The sequence below is a fragment of the Calliphora vicina genome, chromosome 2 (genome assembly GCF_958450345.1).
Source record: "Calliphora vicina chromosome 2, idCalVici1.1, whole genome shotgun sequence".
Taxonomy (NCBI): Eukaryota; Metazoa; Arthropoda; class Insecta; order Diptera; family Calliphoridae; genus Calliphora; species Calliphora vicina.
This window is the reverse complement of record NC_088781.1, coordinates 10,883,691-10,901,236: the sequence shown is the minus strand read 5'-3', so window position 1 is coordinate 10,901,236 and position 17,546 is coordinate 10,883,691. Positions and strand designations below refer to the sequence as shown.

Here is a 17,546-nt window from a genome sequence, read left to right as displayed (position 1 = left end):
GCGAAAATTTGCGAATCGTGAGAGGCGTTATGTTTTCTTTTAATTTATTACACTTAACGAAATATTTTTCCTTTACAATCCGTTATATTTAAATAAAAACAATCTTTGGATGATTTTATAATAAATAAAATTTAATATCGTACGTGACATACCGTACGTGACAGATTTTTCTCTTATAATAAATCAATATTTATTCTGTAATTATATGTATACAAAAACTAAAAAATTAATAGAAAATATACATTCGGTTTCAATAAACAATCAAAGTCAAATTCATTTCATACTACATACTAGCTAATTGGGAGCCTAGTTTTCGCCGCAATTATAGCCTAAAACATTAAAAAATTAAATATAATCAGTTTAAACTATTATTTTTGTCTTTAAAATGTTGTAATATGATCTAAATATTTTCACATAGCAACATTTTATTATTTTCTTCTATTCAAATCATCTTGAAAAAAAAGTTTGAAGGGTTTTTGTGTTTTCAATCGTGGTAGCGATTCTCGTGGAATTGCCCATATATGTTCAGCAGTTAGAAAATGTTTAAGAAATGTTTTGAAAACCTGTCCATCAACATATTTTTTGAATCACTTTTAAGTTACTGAATCGAAATCGTGCTACTGAGTATCAAAGTTTGTCACCTCTAGTGTGGGAAATAGCGAACATCTTTTATGGTACTTTTGTGTTGTAAATGTTCAATAAAAATACTGTTATACTGAACATTTTCTATAGAAAATACTGTTACATTAAAGACTTTTCATAGAAACTACTGTCATACTGAAGATTTTCTATAGAAAATACTGTTATACTGAAGATTTTCCATAGAAAATACTGTTATACTGACATTTTTTACAGAAAAAACTGTTATACTGATAATTTTCTATACAAAATACTGTTCTACTGATTTTTTTTTTTACAGAAAATACTGTTATGCTACAAATTTTTTATAAAAAATACTGAATATTTTCTATAGAAAATACTGTTCTACTGAAATTTTTTTATAGAAATACTGTTATACTGACATTTTTTACAGAAAATACTGTTATACTGATAATTTTCTATACAAAATACTGTTCTACTGATTTTTTTTACAGAAAATACTGTTATGCTGAAAATTTTTTATAAAAAATACTGTTATATTGAATATTTTCTATAAAAAATACTGTTATACTGAATATTTTCTATAGAAAATACTGTTATACTGAATATTTTCTATAGAAAATACTGTTATACTGAATATTTTCTATAGAAAATACTGTTATACTGATGATTTTCTATAGAAAATATTGTTATACTGATTTTCTATAGAAAATATTGTTACACTGAAATTTTTTTACAGAAAATACTGTTATGCTGAAAATTTTTTATAAAAAATACTGTTATACTGAATATTTTCTATAGAAAATACTATTATACTTAAGTTTTTTTATAAAAAATACTGTTATACTCAAGATTTTCTTTAGAAAATACTGTTATACTGAAGATTTTCCATAGAAAATACTGTTATACTGAAATTTTTTACAGAAAAAACTGTTATACTGATAATTTTCTATACAAAATACTGTTCTACTGATTTTTTTTTACAGAAAATACTGTTATGCTAAAGGTTTTTTATAAAAAATACTGTTATACTGAATATTTTCTATAGAAAATACTGTTATACTGAAGATTTTCAATAGAAAATACTGTTATACTGAAGATTTTCTATAGAAAATACTGTTATACTGATTTTCTATAGAAAATATTGTTATACTGAATATTTTCTATAGAAAGTACTGTTATACTGAAATTTTTTTACAGAAAATACTGAAGATTTTCTATAGAAAATACTGTTATACTGAAATTTTTATAAAAAAATACTGTTATACTGAAGATATTCTATAGAAAATACTGTTATACTGAAATTTTTATTGGAAAATACTGTTAAACTCAATATTTTTTAGAAAATACTGTTACATTGAAGATTTTTTATAGAAAATTCTGTTATACTGCAGATAAGTGGTTTATAAGATTCGGCACAGCTGAGTATAACACTCTTACTTGTTTACATTTCAACAAAAATATAAAAAATACTGTTATACTCAAGATTTTCTTTAGAAAATACAGTTATACTGAAGATTTTCCATAGAAAATACTGTTATACTGAAATTTTTTACAGAAAAAACTGTTATACTGATAATTTTCTATACAAAATACTGTTCTACTGATTTTTTTTATACAAAATACTGTTATACTGAATATTTTCTATAGAAAATACTGTTATACTGAATATTTTCTATAGAAAATACTGTTATACTGAAGATTTTCTATAGAAAATACTGTTATACTGAAGATTTTCTATAGAAAATACTGTTATACTGATTTTCTATAGAAAATATTGTTATACTGAATATTTTCTATAGAAAGTACTGTTATACTGAAATTTTTTTGCAGAAAATACTGAATATTTTCTATAGAAAATACTGTTATACTGAAATTTTTATAAAAAAATACTGTTATACTGAAGATTTTCTATACAAAATACTGTTATACTGAAATTTTTATTGGAAAATACTGTTATACTCAAGATTTTTTTTAGAAAATACTGTTACATTGAAGATTTTTTATAGAAAATTCTGTTATACTGAAGATGTGGTGGGTTTATAAGATTCTCTTACTTGTTTACATTTCAACACAGTAATTTCATCCAAAAAACCATTATTAACACCCACTTTGGTGTATTTTAAATGAAAGAAAGTCTTTCATTTCAGGGCCAACAACATTTGTATTCCTTAAAAAATAATAAAATAGAGCGAAAAAGTTGTTGCAATTTGTAAATGCCAGTGCAGAGCAGTGTCTACTTAAATATGCATTTACAGCAAATAAATTAAATGCATGTGCGGTGGAAAGAAAATTGTACAAAATGAAATTAATTTAAAGCAATTGCTTTGTTTGAGGACAATTTAATCAATTTATACATACAAACTGATAAATTAAGAAAATGACAATACAACAATGACAATACAATTCCATAACAAAAGCCAACCACAAAACCCACCCATTACTGCTCTCACAACGAAACGAATGACTTGAATCGAACAAAACTCTACTTGATCAAGAGAAAACAAAAGAAGAGAGCTGGGCTGGAATGCTAATGTACTGCTGCACTGATGCATTTAAATGCAATAATATTTTCCCCCTTTGCAAAATGCAACATAACAAAAACGCATGTTGTGCTGGCATTTTATGACAGTGATCTTAACAAAGTTTCATAAAACTAATAATTCCAGCAAGTTTATTTATAAACCATGTACTTGCTCTGTATTGTAAATAATAATAATGAAACTTTTAAAAAGGAAAAAAAAAACAAGCAACAAGAATAACAATAATTGATTCTAATTGAATCGAATTAAAGGTGCAATTGACAATATTAACTCACTGACAAAGATGAAATATAAAGAGATGCATTTACCGCCTTTCAAATTGTTCTGTTGTAGTATTTATTAAATGAATTGAAAAAAATATTATTCATACTCATATGAAATATAACCATTCCCCTGTAAGACTTACAACTTACAATTCTTAATGATTTGTTTTTATATTTATAAAGAAAAATATATTTTCTTTCATTACTTATACAAAAATGTACATGTTTGTTTTGGATGTGGCACCCGTATATTGCGTGCACCCCTTTCTTCTGTGTTGTGTCCCCTTTTTGGGTAGTAATTGCCACCGGGTTTTTTATTGATGTAATTCTTTCAATTACTTTAATATTATGCCGCATAATAATTGAATATCAATTGAATTTCTAAAACAAATTATTATTGATTCAGCTTAAAGCGTGATTGAAAATTAAAAAAAAAAAAACTGAATACAAAATTTATAAAATATAAAAATAGATGCTAGATAAAAATCTTTTGAACAAATATTTTTGTTATGAATTTAAAAGTTATAGAGATTTTAGGACAAAGAACATTTTCATGTAAATTTTTGATAAAATAGTGACTCATCCTTACACAACCTAAAGCAAAACTATGATCTGTACGTTCAGTCCAATAAAGGGTGTTTCATTAAGCTCTTCCTATCATTAAATTTAAATAAATCAAATTGTGTGTGAGATATCATCGACCTTTAAAAAAAACTTTAAAATAAGGATTTTTTTTTAAATTTTTATTTTTTATGTTGAAACATTTGTACAATATAAATTTATACGAAGTATTGTATCTTTCTTGCTACATAAGGATTCCGAGCCAAAATAACTGCTCTTCTTTTGAGGTCAAGAACGAATCTATCCAATTTCGGATACTCCTTTCCAGAGTGAAGAATATTCGTACGGGGCAAGGTCTGGACTATAAAGCGGGTGGAATAAAATTTTCCAACCAATTCATTCTAAATACTTTTTAACAGTTACTTTTTCCATAATGTGACCGTGTCATGCTGTAGTATAACAGTCTTATGTCTGGCCGCATATTCTGGGCGTTTTTCGGCAAATGCTTGCTTCAAACGAATCAGTTGTATTCGGTACAGGTTCGCAGTGATGGTCTGGCCAGATTTCAGCGGCTCATAATATATAGATCCCATCAAATACAGAGCATTGCCTTAGCACCATGGATATTTGGCTTTGGTGTCTATTCGGCTGGTTGGTCGGTCGCTCTCTTACGCTTCGGGTTATCGTAATGGATCCATTTTTCATCACAAGTAATGATTCGGTGGAAAAAATATTTTATTTTTTAGCGTTCACTCTGCTTCAATTCGTATGGTACCCAATTTCCCTGCTGTTTGATGAATTCAGATGCTTGCGAAATTGCTGATTGGAGTAATGCCTCCAATTCTTGGTCTTCAAACTTTTTTGACTGGACTGGGCAATCTTTGTCTTCCGTGTCAAAATCACCACTTCTGAACCGAACAAACCATCCCTCGCAGGTTGAAACCGATGGAACACATTCAGTGTAAGCTTTGGTGAGCAATCGGTGTGCTTCAGCGTCCACTTTTTCAAACTAAGTCCCGGTCCACACTGTGAAACATTTGCTGCAAAACATTTGAGTTTGTGGATGAAAGAGGAATGAAAAAGGGAACTTTGTTTCATGTACATGAAGTTTTTGTTGAGTATGTCATCCACATTTATTCGTTCGTATTCATACTGTACAGAAATGTCAAAAACTGAAAAGCAAAAACTTCACTGTGTGGACACGAATGCAGTTTCAAAAGAGAATTTAAAAATGTTTTGCAGCAAATGTTTCACAGTGTGGACCGGGACTAAAGAAGTAAAGTAAAACTTCCCGCATATGATGCTTTGTTGTCACAAAATTCGGCATTTTCGAAGCCAAAAAATATAATTGTTTACACCATAATGTTCAATAACTAAGTGAGAAAAAAATGACAGATATCGAGCCCTTAGCGCCAAATTATCGTAAGCGACAAATTGGAACAAAAATGGACATTTTTATTTTTTTGGCTATAATATCCATACCAGGGTCGGAGTTATCGGAATCCTTTACAAAATAATTAAAAGCATATTGGGCCATCTAAAATCGGTTACTATATTTTGATATCGAATATGCGATTTGAGAATTTTTGCCCTAAAATTTAATTTTACATAAAAAATAGGTGTTTTTTGATTGGCCCTGGTCCCCTCGGTAACATAAATTTTTAATTTTTTTTCATTTAAAATATTTTATGCAAATTTAGCTTTCAGATAGTATAAATTCCTTATACATCCTCTTAGATATTTTTTGCGATAACTTAAAAAGAAAAAGTTTTTTTTTCCCAAAAAATTAGCGAAAAATTGTTTTTTTTTTTAAATTAATATGGATATAACTTTGTCATTATTTTTAAACAGTTCTTTTTCTATTTGACACATACTTATGTTGTTAGTCTAATGAAGGAAAACTGGAGAATTCGGAAAATATTTGGATATGCTGTTATCAAAAAACTGGAGTAGGTTGGGTAAAACTGTTGAAAATTTAATTTTCAAATGTGAATATCTCCTAAGCTATAAGAGATAATTGATAATACGACCAGGTCTTTTGTAGCGCTCGATGAAAATATTTTATATGTGTAATTTTTATGAAATCGTAACATACCCGAGGTGTCCTACTTTGAGGACACTTGGTCGCGCCCCTGTTGGGCACATGAGGTCCACGTTCAGAACTTAAACTGGACAATACTTCTTCTTTGCGCATGTGAAATTTCATTTAAACCAATCTAACCATTTAGAAGTTATTTATTTCCCTTTTTTCTATACCACTATGTGTCGCTTACGATAAAATTCGTTTTCTGTTCAATGTAAACATTGACTTACGATAAAATCGTACCCCCTATAATTTTGAAGTTATTAACAATTTTGATATTCTGAGAACTCTAAGACATCAGTCGATCCATAAAATTTTAATTTTTGCAATAAAAAAAAAGTTTAGAAAATGTCGCTTACGATAATTTGGCGCTAAGGGCTCGATATGTACACTTCAAAATGACATATAAGTTATTAAAAACAAATACCGCATATTTAAGTAATTCACCCAATTTATTTTCTGTACATTAACATTAAAGTAAGGAGAGGTTAAAATCATGCAATGGCCATATTAAAGTGTACATTTTCTTTCTTATATTGGTACTTCTTCGTAATAGTACTTTTTGATTTTTCTTAATTAATAAAGCTAGAAACATTTAATTGTTCTAATTTCCATCTAAGTGAAGAAAAAATCCATATAAAGTGGAACTTTGAGTTATTCTTGAAATAGTACTAATTTCTAAAACAGTACTTTTAAACAAGGTACTTAAATACTGACAATATTGTTAATATTATTTCTTTTTAAAAATTCCTTTAATGAATTCATCAAATTAATGCTAGTTATTTATAAAATCAGGCAATGGTAATATTAAAGGGTACATTTTCTTTCTTATATACATAGATACTTTTCCGTAAGGTACTTTGCCGTAATAGTACTTTTTGATTTCTCTTAATTAATAAAGCTAGAAACATATAATTGGTCTCATTTCCTTCTAAGTGGGTATTTCCTTAAACTACATTCGATAAAGGGGAACTTTAAGGTAATTTTGGATTGTTCTATTTAATGAATTTAGAAACATTAAATGATGGCCTACATTTTTCTGAATGAAAAAAAAACTACAAGGAAGGCATAGTGGTACTTTTTCCTAATGGTATTTATACCCTACACCAACATAGTGAGGAGGGTATAATGCGTTTGTGCAGATGTTTGTAACGCCCAAAAATATTAGTCTAACACCCACCTTAAAGTATACCGATCGACTTAGAATCTTTCTGAGTCGATTAAACGATGTCCGTCCGTCTGGTCGGCTGGCTGGCTGGCTTTCCATGTAAACCTTGTGCGCAGAGTACAGGTCGCGATTTTGAAGAGATTTTGATGAAATTTGGTACATAGGACCAAGGACCAAGCCTATTGAAACTGGTCGAAATCGGTCCACTATTTCACCTAGCCCCCATACAAATGTCCTCCCGAAATTGGACTTTATCGATCATAAATGTTTAATTTATATATGTATCTCCACAAATTCCGCTCCAAATAAGTTTTATATACACAAACTTCATGTCACCAAATTTTGTTACGATCGGTCCATAATTAGTCATAGCTTCATTATAGACCCGCTTCCGAAAATCACTTTAACGTGCATAAATCGCTTAAAAATGTTGGTACACACACAAAATTCAACACACTTAACTTTAATATAGACATAAATCACACGACCTAATTGTGATCGGTGATCGGTCCATAATTGGTCATAGCCCCCATATAAGGACCACTTCCGAAAATCACTAAAAAATATAAATTATTGAAATTTTAAAAGAAAAATGTTACTTAGTGTAGGGTATTATATGGTCGGGCTTGACCGACCATGCTTTCTTACTTGTTTTATTTCAGCTCCTTGCTGAGGCATTTAAAGATATAGAAAAAGTAAAGATATTTTGGAAATGGTACTAATTTCTAAAATAGTACTTAGAGGTACTTAAATACTGACAATTTTGTTAATATCATTTTATTTTAACAATTCCTTTCATGAATTAATCAAATTAATGTTTGTTATTTATAAAATTTATAATTTCATTATCTTAATTTTTGGCTACTTTACAGTTGGGTCCTGCTGCTGCGGGAAGAGGCATGTTTTGTTATCAATGTCCACCCGCTTTACATCCCTGTGGTCCGCATCCACCACGTTTGCCTACGCTGGAATATCCTTTTGCAGCCACACATCCATGTAAGTACAACTACTACATACATATGTACATCTGTAAACAATGAATCACAATATTATCTCAGCAATTCTATCAACAACATCATCATCATTACATGCTTGTAAATTCAGCAACATATGGACAAAGCAAAAAACAACAACGAAAAAAAAGAGCAATCCTCAATAATAATAATAAAATCATTATAAATCTTTTATTTATTCACTCTTAGCAGAGATAAAAAGCTAAAGATAACTTTTACGCCAAAGTGCTCTACATTGAAAAGCAACCAAAAACAAAAAAGGAACATTTATTGATGATGTTGGTTTTTTTTTCTGTTTTCTAACTACGTTTTCAATTGAGTTCTTCCTTACTGTCACACAGGATGAGTGTGTTGTGTTGCTAACAGATGCATTAATGTTTTATTCTATTAGCGTTACTTGCGGAATAACAAAAGTCCTTTAGAGTATGAGAGCACGTACGTTCGTTGGTGTTGTTGAATGGAAATAAATATGTTTGTGCGTAAAATATCCGATTACCATTTTAAGATAATAATTTATGGTGCCAGGAATTTAGTCATATTTTTTTTTGTTGTATTTCAACTACTAATACTTCTAATGTTGTTGTATTTCTTGAGTACTTTTATTTATTATTTTGAGGGGTTAATTGTTTAAGGGTTGTTTGTTTATTTTCTTTTCTGTTTGCTTTTTTTTTGGTAAAGCTACTGCTGATGATGAACATTTTTCTGTTAGATTGTGATCTAATATTTTATTATGATTTGATTGAACTCTATATTAAATTATAAAGATTTTTTTTGACAAAAACATAAAAAGGCTACAATATGCTAATCTTTGTAAAAAAAACTTGTGATAAATAGTAAAGAAAAGGTTTTAACTAAAGAAGATTGTAGGTACAAGATAGATTTCAAATAAAAATAAAAAAGTCCTTTTAGATTAAATATTGTATGTTGTTTTTGCGCTGATTTGTATCTAAGATAATTTCAATTATTACACTGGTCCCTTTTACCCTTCAGTCACTCTATATTCACAAATAAGGTGTACAACTTTTGTTTTTATTAATGAAATAATTAAAAAGGCATTAATGCTTCTCTTATATGTGATGATAACTCATTATATTCACTATATTACATAAAATAAAGCCCTTAACACGATCACATTTTACGACACACATTCGGAATAATATCATATTAAACTGTTTATGATTTAACATAACTAGAGAGCTATATGTTATATTTACATCAAATACGGATGCTCTCTTAATTTTTTGAAAGTTGGATTTTATTTGTGTCCCAAAAGTCTTATGTAAAGTCGTATCGTCTAAAGTTGCCATTAATAGTAATGATATTTTAGCAATTACACAATACTTTGCTCATTATTAGATGGGAAAATCTCTTCTAGAAATTGAATATTGGTTTCCAGGCTATTTGATCTTGAGTCTAATTAAATAGAGCCATAATAATATACATATGTCGTATTCAACACACATTCGGGGGACAAAAATGATATCACACAGGTAGCATTTAATTTTTTGGAATTTAATGATTTAAGCCTCATATTCACGATGTTTGGTTATTTTTATACCCTTCATCAAACAATATACAACCCAATATATCCAATATATATATCCTGGTAAGGCGCGGATCCAGAGGGGGGTGAAATGTGAATTCCACCACCCCAAAACCGAAATGTTTTCATATAAAAATTAAAAAATAAGAAAAATGTAGAACAAATTTAAATTTTTTCCTCCTCAAATGGTAGACCAGGATCTGCGCCTGATCCTGGGTCCTCATGAGATTCTAAGAATATCTAGCTATTGGATATATCGGGATTTACAATAGATGGCGTATCTTTTGAACGTGGTTTGCACGTGGAGCATGTAAAATCATCGGGAGCTACTCAAGCAGCAATTTCAAAACGTTTGCATGTAGCTGGAATCATTCAAAAGGGAAATTGGGTACCATACGAATTGAAGCCGAGAGATCTTGAAATACGATTTTGCATGTCCAAAATAATGCTTGAACGCTATAAAAGAAAATCATTTTTGAACCGAATCATTACTTGCGCTGAAAAATGGATTCAATACGATAACCCGAAGCGTAAGAGATCATTTGTGAAGCCCGGCCAACCAGCCGAATCAACACCAAAGCCAAAGACAAAATGGTCTCCTATCTATTATGACAATTAAAAAAATCGTGGAATACTTTTTTAAAAAATACATATGAAAAAAATGATTTTTATTGAGTTTTTATAGATAGACATTTTTTAAAATTTAAATAAAAATTTTATTTATGAATATTTTTTTAATGAAATTTTGCATTTGCATTTTTGAAAAATCCCAAAAATTAGATTTTTTAGTTTTTTGTCTCTATTGTCCATACCAGGATCGGAACCCTTTACAAAATACTTAAGAACATATTTGGCCATCTAATATATTTTTATATCGACTATGCGATTTGAGAATTTTTGACCTAAAGTTGAATTTTACATAAAAAATAGGCATTTTTTGGATGGACCTGGTTCCCTCGGTATCAGCCAATTTTTAAATTTGTTTTCAATTAAAATATTTAAATATTTTCAAAAAGTATAAATTCCTAATACATTTTCTTAGAAATTTTTTAGATAACTTAACAAGAAAAAAAACACTTTTTTCCCCCAAAAATAAGCGAAAAATAGGCTTTTTAAAAATGTTTAAATTCAAATGCATATAACTTAGGATCCAGTCACGATTTTTAAACAATTCTTTTTTTGTTTGACATAGTGGAGAAAATCGGGATATATTTGGACCCGCTGTTATCAAAAAACTGGAGTAGGGTGGGTAAAAATGTTGAAAATTTAATTTTCAAATGCGAGATATTATACGAGATAATTGATTGCTACTATGAGGTTTTTTGTAGTGCTCGACGAGGAGGTTCTATGTTTGTCGAAGAAGAAATAAGATCGCTTTAAAAATGTAATATACCCGAGGTATCCTACTTTGGGGACCCCTGGCAGCCCCCCTGGTTGGCCCATGCGGTCAAAATTCAAATCGGACTAAGGGTTTAGAAATTATTTACCCTTTTTTTCTATACCACTGTGCAGCGATTATTAAAGACAAACATTGGCCGATTTCGGAAGAGTACGAAATAAATATTAATTCAATATTAATAATTTGAACTTGGAGCTGAAAATGGTCGGGATAGTAAAACTAGGCGTGGGGTTAATTCTCTAACCCGCAAGAGTGCCTCAAGGCATGCATTACAAAAAACACCACTTATCTCAAAAAGTAATTATAATTTATTTTTTAAAATTTAACGGTTACTTTAATTACAGATTTGTTAACATTTCACTCGAAGGTCGAAATTTATCGGCGTATTATATTTCATAGTTTTTTACATTTTTGTTAAAAATTATAGGAATGGCCACCACAGATAGACCACAGCCTTGGCTCAAGATCAGTTGGTACTCCACAAGAAGATCCACAGCCACGAAGTTCAAAAGTGGACAAAAGAGCAAAACATCCAGCTAATGACGTCCGGTATGACAATATTGACCACTTTCCAATCTGGTTGGGCAAAAAATATGGTACAAACTATGCAAAAAGTCGCAAACACTGTGTGCCTGCTCAAAATGCGATCTTCATTTATGCTGCTCAAATGCCAAAAATTGTTTTTATGAGTATCATCGTAGAAAGTAAAATATAATTTCTTATTTTTTGTATCTTTTTCATTAGTTTTTCGATAAAATCGTATCATAATTAATATTTACATCTTATTGTTTTTTTGCACCTTAACCGGCAACAATGCCCTGAGAGACCCTTTACCTTTTTCCACCTGGTTCCTAAACTTAATTAGCAAATTAGTTTCTGATGGCTGTTATGAGTTTGTTGGGTAATAATTACCCCAAAAAAATTATTCGACAACTTTTTTTTAGCTTTTTAAAGCTTGCGGGTTAAGCTACGTTTCCGCATACACCGTAATCGCCAGCGAAAACGAAATTCCATACATTTGCACCGAAAAAAAGTTGGTTTCAGAAATCGGCAACGAAAATTGGTAACGAAACGGCACCGATCAATAACGAAAAACCTGTCATTTGGGGCCGGAACGAAAACAACTTCAAGTAGGTTGTTTTCGGTGCTGTAGGAACGAAATTATTTTAATTATTTTTTTATTTCAAATTTAAAGAAAATCAAAATGAATAAAAAAAATAAATTTTCTTTATTGGAAGAGGAAAAAATAATAGATTTTGTCAAAAATAATGAAATTATATTTAATTTCCAAATGACAACTTAAAAAATAATTCCGTTTCTGTTTTATGCCGCAACGCATCCAACTGAAACGAAAACAATTCAGAAACGAGACGGTGACGAACACCAACGTTTTTCAGTTTCAGTTTTCGTTATCGGCGCCGATTACGATGTATGCGAAACGCAGCTTTAGAGGGTTAATATTAATTGAATAATTTAGGTTGTAGTAGTAAAAGTATTCAACGTATTCATCGGTCCACGATTTTACCTAGCCTCTAATTACTCTGGAATTATATTGTAAAGTATGGCGAAAATCGGGCAACATTTGTCCCTAGTCCCCATACAAGGTCCCCCCTCAGAAAATGACTTGAACATTCATAATTGTCTTATACTTAATAATTAATATAGTGATGAAATTGGCAATAAATAAATTTTATATGAACCTAAATCTATGTTGTGTAAAATACTGTAATTATTAAATTGTTGGCAAAAGTAAAACAAAATAAAATAAAATAAACAAAAAGTGTGTGGTGTATGTAAAAATAAAAAATTACTGTTACATTACAAACTTTAATTAAAGCTACAAAATGCCGCTACTATTATTACTGCAAAAAATTACATATGGAAAATCATATTTCCCAAAGAAAATTTCAAAGGCGGTTTCATTAAATACTTTTTGATTTGCTTCGACAAACATTTTGGGTTTTACAATATTTAGGAAAATTTACGTGAATAAATGAATTGATTATAAAACTACAATATTTTTATAACTTTTAATTTAAACACATTTACATAAATTGTAACATTTAAAGGGAGATATATTTACACTAGTATACATTCAGATACACTAGTATACATGGTGTATTTATGTATGTATGTAAGTAAGTAATAAATGTATATTACATGTTATGTACATATATGAAGGTTTGGATATTGCTACAATGTGTACTAAGTTAACACATTAATGGAAATTTAATAATCACTATCAAAAACAGTCAGAGAGACACCTGAATATTATGTGCAGCAGTAACAACAACAGCAATAAATTGCCAACATCAACAGCATCAGCATCATCATTGCCAACTCAACATCCAATCAATACGGAAAATCTACAAACAACATCAATTTACATGTAAAAAAAAACATGTAAAAGTAACGTAAACTGCATGCAGTACATACAATATGTTTGTTTGTATGTTTGACAATAAAATTTACAATTCTCTACCCGGTAATTTACATTCCATTGCAAATAACAATTTTATTTATTTATTTATTTCGTTGCTTTTTGTCAATATTGCCAGTATTCACTCTCTGAATAATTGTATCAAAAAAAAAAAATATTGAAAAATTTTAAAATCATCAACAGAATAAAATCAAAAAAAAAAAATAAAAAAAATGATGGAAGGCACTCCTGAGTTTTTTAATCTTGTCATTGTCGTTGTTGTTATTCTACCTTGCTCCTGCTGATGACGGTTGTTACTGTGTCTTTGGCTTTTAAAAAAATTGTTGTAAATCGAATCAAATCGAATCCCATTCAATCAAATTGTTGGCAAATTGCATTCACTCTGTACATTTTTTTTGGTTGTTTTTCTTTATTTTTTTTTGTAGCAGTGTGTTGTAATTTTTTCTTTTTGTTTTTAACGTTTTTTATCTTCTTTTTTCGTTGTTGTTGTTTGTTTTGGTTTATTTTAGATTGCTTTACTTTTGGTGTTTGGGATTTACCAAATTGAAATGACAATTTCATTACTGCCACAATAATTTCTGTTTTTTTTTTCATCAAATTGAATTTTAGAAAAAAATGTTGGTTGCTGTTATCCTGCATATGTCGTTGGCTTATTTTGGAGTTTATTTTTTTAACACAAACTATAAAATTTAAATAAATATTTAATAAATTTTTGTGTAATTTAAATAGGACAGTTTTAGTTAGACACTAAACTGTATAATTATTTGTTACATAAACAATTTATTGCTAAAAAATGTCTTTAAATTAAATTCTGATTGTTTTAGATTTAGAAATTAAGTTGGGTTAGGTTAGTTAGGTCAGATCCAATAGGTCAACTGTAATGATCTCAGTAAACTATAATTTAAGTATTTTGGGTTAGAAAGTTCGATTTTAAGTTTTATTTTTAGTTTAATTCATTACAAAAGGTTTGGGGTATACTGATTTTGTCATTCCGTTTGTAACACATAAAAATATGTGTGGCAGACCCACATTAGTATATATATATTCTGTGTCCTCATAAGATTATAAGACGACCTAGTTATGTCAGTCTGTCTGTTGAAAACACGATAGGACCCAAACGAAAGGAGTTAGCTGGCTGAAATTTTCCACAAATACTCCCTGTTGATAAGGTATCGAAAATGGACAATATCGATACATGATTTCCACTATCCCCCATACAAATGTCCTCCCGGAATACTGTTTGAACAGTCATAAATATGTTGATTAAGCGGCAATCCTGATAAAATTTTGCACAAATTAGTTCTAACTACTCTGAAATTATACTTTAAAGTATGGCGAAAATCGGGCAACATTTGTTTCTAGTCCCCATACAAGGTCCCCCATTCATTTAATCATTTAGTTTGTGTTTAACAGCCATTGATAGCAGACTACCGAGTGACATGAGGAGAAAATCGAAAAAAATCAATTTCGTGTTTTGCATTACAAAACACCAATTATTTCAAAAGGTAATTATAATTTTTTTTTTAAATTTAACTGTGACTTTAGTTACAGTTTTGTTAATATTTCCCTCGAAGGTCGAAATGCATTCTGACTTTTAGTTTTTGTTTTAGCTCGTGAAATATTGTGTATTATTTTTTTTTTTTAAATCAAAGTTTTAATAACTTTTAGTCGCCCGATCTATTCGAAATATTTTTATTAGTTCTTTTTCATTAGTTTTTCATTAAAATCATATCATAATTATTGTTTTTTACACCTAAACCGGCAATAATGCCCTGAGGCACTCTTCAGCTTTTTTTACCTGGTTCCAAAACTTAATTTGCAAATTAGTTTTTGATGGCTATTCTTAGTTTATTGGGTAATAATTACCCTAAAAAAAATTATTCGACAATTTTTTTTTAGCTTTTTAAAATTTGCGGGGTAGAGGGTTAAGCATTATTTTTTTGGGGAAAAAACCATTACTCAAACCAAGGCTAAGCTTGATAAATACATGGGAACTCTGCACCATCAATTTCGATGGTAAAAAAGTGGTTTACTGCATTTCGTTGTGGCCGTACAAGCACGAAAGCTGCCGAACGTTCTGAACGACCAGGTCTCTAAACTCGAAACAATTTAAAAAAATTCACGATATGCTGATATGACCGATCAGAGATTGAAAGTGCGAGAGATTGTGGAAGCCATAGGCATCTCACATGGCTTAGTGGTTAAAATCTTGAAAGATCACTTGGGTACGAGAAAGGTTTCCGCAAGATGGTCGCGTTTGTTCACGATCATCCGCAATCGTGTGACAACTTTGCAGGAGTGTTGGAGTTTTTGCGTCGTTTCGTAACCGTGGATGAAACGAGGATCCAACACAATACACCAATGAACAAACAGCTGTCAAAACAGTGGATTTCTCGGGGTGAATCGGCCACAAAGAAAGCCAAGGTGGGTTTGTCAGCCAATAAAGTCATGGCGACCTTCAAAAGGGTAAAACAATCAACTTATGCCAACTTATTGAATAGAAAAATGTTCTTTATCACCAGGACAATTCATACGTGTGCAGTTTGCATTGAAAAAATTCATGAATTATGAAAATATTGCTCCCTCATCCACCCTATTCCCCAAATTTAGCCCCGATTGACAATATCTTGTTTTCAAACCTTAATAAAAAGGCTGGGTGGAAAGAGATTTGACTCAAACGATAAAATCTTTTCACAAAAAAATACCTATTTTGATGAACTCGACAAATTTTATTTTGTGGAAGGTATAAAAATATTGGAGAAACATGGTTGAAATATAAAATTATTTTTTATCCAAAAAATTGTGTTTCATTCAAAAAGTCAGCGACTTATTTACCCGCCCTCATATTTACCTAATAATGGATCTATTTGTCCAGATAGAAAGAAGCAATTCGAGTTTAATTTAGGTTGGGCGAATATAAATCAGACAATCATTCTTTAATACAATTTTATATATCAGTCGTATTTAATTTTTTTCACCCTCCTTTACATTTGAACAATCGTTAATGTTTAAATTTTAAAGTAAATCATAAATATTTCATAATTTTCCATACAACATGACAAATATACAGAAGTCACTTTAAAACATTTATTGAATCACAGAAATAAAATTGGTTAAGAGGATTATTGCTTTAATGTCTGGTCACTTGGGCGAAAAAAACAGCAAACATAAAAAAATAATAATAAAAATCCGCTTTTAAAAACTCAGAATTGAAATGACAGGGAGTTGGAAAGGAAATCATTTTTAAAATCAACAAATATTTAAAGCATAACGTATGGCGAAGGGAAAATATTTGTAAAACCGTTTGGCAATTGGGGTATTCACACGGTCTACTTACTATTTGGTCATATTGTCATAATGTCCTAATTTATTATGATAGTTTAAACAAATTTTTGTTGTGTCTCAAACAGAAAATTTTTAAACTAATAAGACTATAAAATAATACTTTTTTTGTTAAAAACACAACAAAAACTATTATAATATATTAGGAGATTATGACAATATGACTAATAGCAGACCGTGGGAATACTCCAAATGATTCATAAGTAAAATAATACAACAAAAATTTGGTAATGACTTGTGAATTTCAATCATAATACTTTTCAATGAATAATATAATTTTCAATGACTACTACATACTATCAGCCTTACTTGGAAGTAGTTGTATAATGACATATTTATTACATGTTATATAACTGCTTACTTTCAAGTCATTGTTATGAGATTTAGTTTCTATCTCTACCATTTTAGGACCGATTTGACGTATGTCAACGATTTCGCTGATTTACAAATAGTCCAACATTACCCCACTCTCCCTTTAACTATAGTTTTCTTTATAATTCATATTACGTACTTACGTAAATATTCCAACAATTCTCCTTTAATAAACATTCAATTGCATCTTTCCTACAAAAGTGATATTAAATCTCATTA

General features: G+C 29.7%; 1 protein-coding gene across 1 annotated transcript in view; it reads left to right on the top strand.

Annotated features, from left to right (window-relative positions):
• Drgx (Dorsal root ganglia homeobox) overlaps positions 1-17,546 on the top strand; it is a 117,196-nt gene that overhangs the window by 26,827 nt on the left and 72,823 nt on the right. The window contains exon 2 of the mRNA XM_065500815.1: positions 8,091-8,214. Coding sequence (XP_065356887.1) covers positions 8,118-8,214 — 97 coding nt within the window. The 5' untranslated portion in view covers positions 8,091-8,117. The remainder of the gene's footprint in view (positions 1-8,090; positions 8,215-17,546) is intronic.